Here is a 10,565-nt window from a genome sequence, read left to right on the forward strand (position 1 = left end):
GGCAAGTATGGCTCTACATGACGTGAACAGGTCCCTGAGGTTTCCCACACGGGTGCCTGAGAGAGGGGTAGAGAAGGATACACTGGACAAGACAGTTGGGGATCTTGAGTCTAAGGATAAGGCTGGAGCCTGGAGCCTGGAGCCCAAAACCACACTCAGAATGGGCACAGCAGGTGGCTTACCAACGTCTGGAATCCCGAACAGAGGGAGCCCTTGGAGCATGAGCGATGAATGCAGGACAGAGGGAAGGAGGTGCTGGTGCACACTGGGAAACCACTGACAAGAGGCGTGACTCCCAGCGGTAGCCTGGCCCAGCACACAGGAGCCTGGACCTGGGAAGGCCACAATGAGTATGCAGGTACATGAGGACACGGTGCATCCACACCTGCCGGTGGGGCGCCGGTTGGCTCCACACGGCAGTTCTGCTAGTGGCTTCTGTAGCCAGCACGTCTGCACAGTCTGGCTCAGAGGTACTCACGGTGGGACTGAGGGCACCCAGTCTATGATCAACCCCCACCCACAGTGGGGACCTACCCCCGTTGTTCAGAATGCTGTTGCCAGAAGGCAGGAGCACCCAAGTTAGGCTAGCAACCCTATCCGGCATTTCCCAGATTTTTCACCTATGGTCCTGGCATTACGTTTCTTTTCCCCTCAAAGCGATCCAATTTGGATAATAAGTGATGTGGCCATTGGTCCTGATCAATCAACCCCTTGTTTCTGCTGTCTCTTCCCTCCTTGTCTGTCCTCTTTCTCTCCCTCCCTTTTTTTTTTTTTTTAGAGTTTATGCATTTATTTTGAGAGAGAGAGAGAGAGAGAGAGAGAGAGAGAGAGAGGGAGAGAGAGGTGCTCACAGAGGGTGTCTGGTTGGCTCACTCGGTGAAGCGTCCAACTCTTGGTTTCGGCTTAGGTCATGATCTCATGATTCATAAGTTTGAGCCTCAAGTTGGGCTCTGTGCTGCTGGTGCAAAGCCTGCTTGGGATTCTCTCTCTCTTCCTCTCTCTGCCCCTCCCCAATGCTCGCTCGTGCTCTCTTAAAAAAAAAAAGATGCTCACAGAGGCACCCACTGTCCTCTCCACACTGAACACCATAGTGCATTCATTGATTGCCTACCATGTGCTAAACACGGTGAAGGATGCAAAGATTTATGTCCTGGCTGACAGCCAGCAGGGGCTGTAAGACAAGAAAACTGTAATGTTAAGGGGGAAGCAAGCACTGTTTGCATGCCTGATTTTACACCCCACAATGGCAACATGATGGTTCTAGGGTCAGGCGCTACCGAAATGTTTTCCATGGATTAACCTCACATAGACCTTCTCCTATCGACTATTTTTCTCCAGTCAGTTACATTTTGAAGTCTTAAAAACTAGTTTCAAATTTCTGCAGATTTCCTACTCATTTCACATGTTTGCCTTTGACACAAACGTTTTTTCTTAAAAATATCATTTCTCATTTCAAAACTTACTTTCTTAAGATATATCCTCGTACAATATAATGACATTTAAAAGCATAGTTGTAGGGGCACCTGAATGGCTCGGTTGAGTGTCCGTCTTTGGTTTAGGTCATGATCTCGCAGTTCGTGAGTTAAAGCCTCACATTGGGCTTTCTGTCAGCACAGAACCTGCTTTGGATTCTCTGTCCCCCTCTCTCACTGCCCCTCCCTGGCTCACAGCGCATGAGCACTTTCTCTCAAAAATAAATAAACATTAAAAAAATAGAATATAAAAGCAGAGTTATAAAACTCATTCCAAATCTTACAACAAACCAACAAGCAAACAAACAAACCAGGAAACCAAATTTAGCAGCATTACTAAAAGTATTATTCACCATGACCAAGTGGAATTCATCCCAGGAATGCGAGTGTGGTTCAATAATCAATATAAAACATCACATCAATAAAACCAAGGAAAAAGTCTATGATCATCTTAAATGATACAGAAAAAGCAGTTTACAACATCCAACACCCTTTCATATCAAAATTTCCAGAAAACTAGGAGTAGAAAGGACCTTTCTCAACATGATAAAAGGCACTTATAAAAATCCACAGCTAACTTCAATGGTGAAATACTGAAAGCTTTTCCCTTAAGATCAAAATCAAGCCAAGGATGCCCACTTTCCCTGTTGGTATGTAACACTGTTCTGGAAGTTCTAGCCTGAGCACTTAGGCAAGAAAAAGAAATTAAAGGCATATAAATTAGAAATAAAGAAGTAGAATGATCTCTGTTTATAGATGACACAATCCTATATATAGCAAAACCCAAAGAATCCACAAAAAACCTACCTAGAACTGATAAATGGGTTCAGCAAAGTTGCAGGGTACAAGACTGACATGCAAAAATCAGTTGTGTTTCTATACATTAGCAATGAACAATCCAAAAATGAAACTAAGAAAATAATTCCAGTATATAATAGCATCCAAAAGGAATAAAATGCCTAAGATACTTTTTTTTTCATTTTATTATTTTTTATTTTTTGCATCATTGATAAGTATGCTCTTTAATCCCTATTCCCTACTTTCACTCCATCCACTTCCTGTCTGGTAACCATTAGTTTGTTCTCTATAGTTAAGAGTCTGTTTCTTGGTTTCTCTCTTTCTCTTTTTCCCCTTTGCTCATTTGTTTTGTTTCTTAAATTCCACATGAGTGAGATCATATGGTATTTGTCTTTCTCCGACTTATTTTGCTTAGCATTATTCTCCTCACTCCATGTCATTGCAAATGGCAAGATTTCATAATTTTTTTTAATGGCTAATATTCCATTGTATATATATACTGCATCTTCTTTATCCATTCATCAATTGATGGACACTTGGGCTGCTTCCATAGTTTGGCTATTGTAGACAATGCTGCACATATCCTTTGAATTAACGTTTCCATTTCTGGGGGGTAAACAGTAGTGCAACTGCTGGGTCATAGGGTAGTTCCATTTTTAATTTTTTGAGGAAGCTCCATACTGTTTCCAGTGGCTTGCACCAGTTTGCATTCCCACCAACAGCGCAAGAGGGTTCCCTTTTTGTCCACATCCTCACCCACTCTTGTTTTCTGTGTTGTTGGCTTGAGCCATTGACACGTGTAGGTGATATCTCACTGTGGTTTTGATCTACGTTTCCCTAAGTGATGTTGAACATCAGTGTGTTGGCCATCTGCTGCTTCATTGTTAGTGTATAGAAGTGCAACAGATTTCTGTACATTGATTTTGTATCCTGTGACCTTACTGAATTCATTTATCAGTTCTAGTAGTTTTTTGGTGGGGTCTTCAGGGTTTCTGTATATAGCATAGCAGTTCTTCTGCAAATAATGAGAACTTTACATCTTCCTTATCACTCTGGATGCCTTTTATTTCTTTATGTTGTCTGACTGTTGTGGCTAGGACTTCCAGTGCTGCGCTGAATAACAGTGGTGAGTGTTGCCTAAGACATTTAACCAGGGAGATGAAAGACTTGAACACTGGAAGCTACAAAACAGTGTTGCGAGGAATTAAAGAAATGGGAAAACATCCCAGGTTTATGGATTGGAAGACTTGATACTGGTAAAATGTTAATACTATTCAAATCAGTCTACAAACTCAATGCAATCTCTCTCAAAATTGCAATGACCTTTTCTCCCAGAAATGGAAAAGATAATCCTCAAATTCATATGGAATTTCACTGGGCCCTGAACAGCCAAAGCAATCCTGAACAAAGTTGGAGGACTCACACTTCCTGATTTCAAAACCCACTACAAAGCTACAGTTATCAAAACGGTGTGATTCTGGCATAAAGACAGACACACAGAACAACAGAAAAGGACTGAAGATCCAGAAATAAACCTGCACAATTACGGCCAGTTGAGTTCCAACCTAGGTTTCAAGACTATTTAAGAAGGAGAAAATAATTTCTTCAACAAATGGTGCTGGAAAAAGTGGATGTCCCCATACAAAAGAATGAAGTTGGACCCTTACCTCACACCAAATACAAAAATTAACTAAAATGGATCTATGACCTAAATATAAACACTAAAATCAGAAAACTGTTAAAACATAGACGTAAGATACGACACTAAAAGCCCAAGCAACAACAGAAAAAAATATATAAACTGGACCTCATTAAAAATAAAAACTTTGGGGTACCTGGGTGGCTCAGTCAGTTAAGTCTCTGACTTCTGCTCAGGTCATCATCTCATGGTTCATGGGTTTGAGCCCCACAATGGACTTTGTGCTGACAGCTCAGAGCCTGGAGTCTGCTTTGGACTCAGTGTCTCCTTCTCTCCCTCTGCCCCTCCCCTGCTCATTCTCTATCTCTCTTTCTCAAATAAGTAAACATCAAAAAAATTAAAAAAAAAAAACTTTGTGCATCAAAGGACACTATCAAGAAAGTAAAGGGACAACCAACAGATAGAACAAAATACTTGCAAACCATACACCTGATAAGAGTCTAATATCCAGAATATATAAAGAACTCTTAGAACACAATAACAAAAAGATAAAGAACCCAACTTAAAAATGGGCAAAGGACTTGAATAGGCTTTTTTTTTCAACAAGCATGTAAAAAGTTCTCAACATCAGTAGTCATTAGGGCAATGCAAACCAAAACTACAATGAAATATCACTTCACAGTCATTAGGATGACTATAATAATTAAAAAAAAAAGAAAGTAACAACTGTTGGTAAGGCTGTGGAGAAATTGGAACTCTCATACATTATTGGTAGATATGTAAAATGGTCCAGCTACTGTTGAAAACTGTTCAGTGGTTCATCAAAAAGTTAAACACAGAATTACCATATGACCCTGAAATATACTCAAAGAAATGAAAATATCTTACACACAAAAACTTGTAAACACATGTTCATAGCAGCACTATTTGCAAAAGCCAAAGGGTGGAAACAGTATAAATGTCTATCAACTGATGAATGGATAAGCAAATTGTGGTATATCCATGCAGCAGAATATTATTCAGTCTTAAAAAGGAAGCAAATTTTGACATATGCTACAATATGGATAAAATCTTGAGGATTTTATACTAAGCTAAATAAGCCAATCACAAAAAGACAAATACTATAGAAGGTCCTTAGAGTAGTTACAACCCTGAGGACAGAATGTAAAATGTCGGCAGGCAGGGGATGGGGGTGGTGGCAGAACGGGAGCCACTGTTTAACAGTAACAGAGTTTCAGATTCACAGGATGGAGGGGTTGTGAGGACTAACAGTCAGTACATATAAATTGTATGTGATATGTATTTGAGAATAAAAAAGACGCATACTATAGGATTCCACTTATACAAAATATTCAGAGTAGACAATTCCACAGAGAGAGAAATCAGACTAGTGGTTCCAGAGGATGGGAGAGGCTGGAACAGGGAGAAACTGTTACATGGGTGTGAGGTTTTACTTGGGGTATGGAGATGTTCTGGAACTAGGCAGAGGTAGTGGAATGCACAGCACTGGGAACGTACTAAATACCACTGAATTGTTTGCTCTGAAACAGTTTATGTGAATTTCACCTCAAAATAGTATTTAAAAAATTTAGTTCCAGAACTTTTCAGAATCAGTGCTAGTATCTGTTCTCATTTGTTGCTGTTGTTGCCCTACCCCACCAACTCTCCCATGTGCTTTCCTACTTAAATGTTGTACTTTAGGGAGAGATTACATTCTGCCTGCATCACTGGTCACCGAGATCCTCTGGGTTGTGGTCTCAGAAGGTCAGAGTCTCTGGACATGCAAATGTGTTCTCAGTTTGAGAACTAAATGCTCACTCTGTTACCCAGTGTGGTGTGCTAGGCTGAATAAATCCCAGTTACGTTTTCTTTAGTCTTTCTGAATAAGCCATAGGGAAGGCTCCAGGACCCTTGATTTCAAGTGGAGTTCATGGCCTATTGGTTTGTCACTTCCACAAGACGTTTCTTTAAAAAATAGACAATTATATTATTAAAATAATTATAATTGTAATTCCTCTTCTCGGTGATATCTTTGAGTGTCAACATACCTTGAAGATAACTTCATTGGATATTTTTCCTTAAGGGACTTCAAAAATAAAAGACAAACCTTGTTTTCATCTTTTATTTTTAGGAAAATCTCTCTCCATTTCTATCATAGGATCCCAGAATAATAGCCAACGTTTATTGAGCACTTACTATATATATCAGACACTGTTTTAAGCACATGATGATACTACTGTCATCCCTGTCCTAAAGATGGTAGGATGGAGGGGCCTGCCTGCCTGCCTGCTCACTCAGTGGGGAAACCAGGACTGGAGCTTGGCTGAACAGAATGCATCCCCAGTCACCGAGTCCTCTGCCGTGGTGGCACACTGCCCTATGTCCCATCCTGGCAGAACACAGAGCCGGAGAGATCCCAGAGTCATTCTGCCCTCTTCACTCTCCAGGTGAGAACACCGGCCTGCGGCTAGCTCTGGGTCAAAGCTGTCTACCAAACCGTGGTTCCTCTACTTGACAATGAAGGGGCGGGTCACCCTTCTCCTGGCTGTCCCTTCTGTTCATTTAAAGTTAACTCAGGCATTTCTTCTCTTCTGCTCCGTGCACCACTGTCCCCACCCCAAAACACACATGCAGAACACATTCATTACCTCGAATGGGGTCTTGTCAAGCCTTCCCTATAACTGTCTCGGACCTGCTTTGACCATTTGACACTTAGACAAGGTCTCCCAGACTCAACCGTAACCCAGCTGCTCCCTCTGAGGTGGTTGTTTTCATTCTCAAAAGTCCCAGGAAGTGATGTTAGCTTAGGTCAGGGGCGAAGCAGTAGACAGGAATCCCACAGGGTAGGCTCTGTATCTGTGTGGCCCACGGGAGGTTGGCGCTGGGCAGGGGAATCAAAATGGGCTTCAAAAGAGGGGGTGGGTAACCACCACGTGACAAACATTTGTAGAGCACCGACTTCAAGCCATGCACTATTATAAGCACCAGAGAAGCAAGTGAAATGAAGCAAAGTCGGTACTGCCTGGGGAGACAGGCGGTCAACAAAGGTGAGGCACAAGGTGAGGTTAGTTCAGACCCTCCCACGGAGGCCCTAGTACGGTGAAGCCAAGCAGGAAAGGCGCTGGGGGTGTGTGGCTGTGGAAGGGGTGCAGGCAGGATGACCAGGGGAGCTTTCTGAGGGTGACACCTACTGAGGCTGGGGGTCTCTGGGTCCAGGGCGACAGGCAGGTAACATTTCTGTGGGGCAGGTGCACATACTTGCCACCTCGCTGACTTGAACAACTCTAGTGCTGAATTTCAAATTAATTTATGTCCCAAACTGTTGTAGGCCTTAGATTTCATCCCTTTCTCGGGTTTAGAAACATCAGATGTTTTAAAGTCACGTAGAAGAAATTTACTGCAAAGTATCTTTTTTGTTGTTGTTTTTGTCTGGTTTTGGGGTTTGCTTGTTTTTGTGTTTTAAGTAGGCTTCACGCCCAGCATGGAGCCCAACACAGGGCTTGAACTCACAACCCTGAGCTGAGATCAAGAGTCAGACGCTCAACTAACTGAGCCACAATTTGATTTTATCAATTTTGGGGAAAATTCTGTAAGGTCAGATACTTGTCTAACAGTATCTGAAAGCTCTTCGAGAATTTGGGCCCAGGTGTGAACCGAGGCACCTAGAAACACCTGAAAATGTATCCCAGCTCTAAGGACAGAAGAAGCCTTCAACCTAGGAACATTCAGCTGAATGATGAGCTGGGTTACCTTTCAAGAAGCATCTGCATATTCATTTTTAAAGTAAACCGATATGGTGCTCTGAGGTAGGCAGGCTGTGATTATTCCTTTCAATGAACAGACTGAAGCTCAGAGAGGCCGAGCTACAAGGCCAAAGGGCAACAGCTAACAGAGGGCGGATGTGGGTGCACATCAAATCTCCAAGGTCCCGGGACTGCTCTCCAGGCACCAGGCCAGGGTCCAGAGTCTCTTTCCCACCCCATAGGCACCTGCCCTCCCTGGCCCCTTGTAGGGTAGATGGTCATTATGGATGCCTTCTGCTCAGGGGACCCCAGGTTCTCAAGGTGCCCCAGGATCAACACATGCAGGCCAGGATTTGCCACCTCTCAGCCCACCCCTCTGTACCCCCACCTCCTTCTCTTCATTCCCTGCCTCACTAGGTACACACCTACTGAGTGGCAGGCCCTGCCAGGGGTGCAGGGATACAGGAAAAGGAGCCCAGAGCTGACAAGGCAGGAGGGTAAATCCTGAGCAGGGGTGCACTGCTTCAGGGCACAGCTGTGTGGAGAGGAAAACCACACTGCTTCAGGGCTGCTTCTTGGTGTAGAATGGGTGACTAGCAGGTTCTGAGTGATTTTTATTTTTGTTCAAACACAGGGAGAACGCACATTAGCTCTGTTTGGAAGGAGGGAGGGAGGCAGGCGGTGGCGTGTGAACTGGGCTTGAATTATTCTCACAAAAAAACGCTGAGATCTGGGAATCTGGGGTTTCCTGTGTTTGGCTGGATGATACAACCAGTGAGCACACATCTCAGAGAGCCTGAGGGCAAATTCAGGGCCGACTTTATTTCCTTAGCCTGGCATTTTTGGGATGCTTTACAAGTAAGAAAGTACTCATGGGAGACCACCAAAGGATGACACAGACACAAGGGTCCACGTTTCACAGAGGCCATTTCAGACAAGGCCCGCATGAATGGGATGAAACGATGAGGCCTGCCCTGGGTGCCACCGGTTAGCCGTCCTCTCGAGGCCCACCTGGACCATCCACTTGTCCCCCAAAGCACAGTGAGACCAAGACGTGGTGTCGCATCAGGATCAGGAGTGGGTTTGTTACCTCAGTGTCGGATGTCCGGCACACAACACAGACACGAGTCCCTCAGGAAGGGACATGTGTTGCTGGTAACTATCTCAGAATTTGAGTGCATTTTTACTGAGAGCAGAAGGGACATCTGAAGTTCCTCCCAACCCAGAGATCCCGTGAATCTGAAGCAGGTTCGGGGAGACGGAAAGCAGAATCTCACTTTGTCCACTTTGAAATGGCTCCTGAAGCTGAGAAGCCCCCCCACCCCCAGCGCCCACAGCCGCCTAAAGCTCAGCCAGTTTAACACAGCAGATTCGTAAGCTATTAATTACGCACAGTTTCAACTGCATTTAACTTAATTTTTTAATTATATGTTTTAATTCTTAATTAGACACCTTAAAGTATCAACTAAACTTTTTAAGTCGAAGTAACAGGAGTAGAGTGTAATTATTACACCAAACACTCTGTAATCCAGCTTCACAGGAAAAAGGGGAGACAAACCCAGCACACTTTCTGCATTTCGCACGAAGAAATACAAAGCCGTGTGTCTCACGCTTTTCCAAACCTCAAGGGCCCCTCTTGTTTTCCTCGACTACGTTCGTTACGAACTCGACGGAGTTCCAACCGACAAATCAATCGGTATTTTCTTTAAGTACAACTTCTTTGTCTTTGAGCGCCCTGGTTGGCCGGTTCGCCCTCCGTGCCCAGCTAATAAAGAACGAGACTACAGCCACCACCGCACAGGTGCTTTTAGGCCCCCTCCCCGCCCCCCCCAGCACTCCCTTCAGAGCCTAGCCCTGCAGACCTGTCTCGAAAACCACATTTTTCTCAGAAATATTCATGAGGTTAAGGCGAAAGTTTGCTAAACTGATCTTTAAGTGACCGAAGAGTCAAAGCTTCCTCCCCCCGGCAGCGGCGGCCCTCAGACCCCCCTCCCTGCCACCCACCGGCCGGACCCTACCTTGGTGCCGGAGCCTTTGTCGGCCGCGCTGAGAGCCATGGTGGCGCCGCCTTTGTCCCGACCTCGGAGGAAAACGTTCCCATAAAGGCCACTGTCCGGCGCGCGACTCTCCCGGCGCCCCGCCCGCCACGCCGGAGCCGGAGCCGGAGGCGCGAGTCGGGCGGACCCCTCCCCGCGGGGCGGACCCCCTCCCCTCCCCTCCCCGGAAAACCCCCCTCCTCTGCCTGGAGCAGACACCCCCCTCCCCCACCGCGGACCCCCTCCCCCTGCAGAGCCCCTCCCCGCGGGGCGGACCCCCTCCACCTGCGGAGCCCCTCCCCCTGCAGACACCCTCCGTACGAGGCGGACCCCGCACCCGGCAGACCCCCTCCCTGCGGAGCGGGCCCCCTTCCCTGGCCGACCCTCTCCACTCCGAGGGTGGCGAGGGTGGCGGAGGGGCCGGGAGGCCTGCGGGGCTGGGGAGCCGCTCTCACCTCCCGCGGGCGGACCCAAGGCACAAGTGCCCTCACCTGGGCGGCAGTGGGGGCGGGGGCGCGGGGCTCCTCCCTCCGAAGCGGGTGGGAGTGGGGGTGGCGGGGCGTTTGCTTTTACTTTTGTTCTCACAAAGCCTCGGGACCTGGAATAGTGTTCTCAGACCAGTGGCTGCATCGGATTTCCCCCAGTGTAGACACACTCGTACCTGATTTCCACTGGCATAGATGGACTAGCCTTCCCTTCCCGTCCAAGAGAACACATTGGCTGAGGGGATGCTCTCCCAGGGGAGCCGCATTGGAGTTGGGGGTTGGGGGGTTGTCTCACACAAGAACCAGTCAGGTCTCTAACCCTGCATTGTGCCTTCACTGGAAACATGGGCACTGGTTCATCCCACCCAATGCAGGACAAATGTGCTCATTTA

The 10,565-nt window shown here is 46.1% G+C and overlaps 1 protein-coding gene across 4 annotated transcripts in view; it reads right to left on the bottom strand.

The window, feature by feature from the left end:
* The window catches only part of PLEKHG4B (pleckstrin homology and RhoGEF domain containing G4B), an 81,579-nt gene extending 71,401 nt beyond the window's left edge, over window positions 1-10,178 (bottom strand). For 3 of the 4 annotated variants that reach the window (XM_027073249.2, XM_053213915.1, XM_027073243.2), the window contains exon 1: window positions 9,671-9,843. In XM_027073249.2, coding sequence (XP_026929050.2) covers window positions 9,671-9,709 — 39 coding nt within the window. In that variant the 5' untranslated portion in view covers window positions 9,710-9,843. Of the gene's footprint in view, window positions 1-9,670; window positions 9,844-10,143 lie in introns of those variants that run through there. The other variant, XM_027073236.2, reaches the window with a different exon arrangement.
* Between the last annotated feature and the right edge of the window lie 387 nt (window positions 10,179-10,565).

Source organism: Acinonyx jubatus, unplaced genomic scaffold (genome assembly GCF_027475565.1).
Source record: "Acinonyx jubatus isolate Ajub_Pintada_27869175 unplaced genomic scaffold, VMU_Ajub_asm_v1.0 scaffold_20, whole genome shotgun sequence".
NCBI classification, from domain to species: Eukaryota; Metazoa; Chordata; class Mammalia; order Carnivora; family Felidae; genus Acinonyx; species Acinonyx jubatus.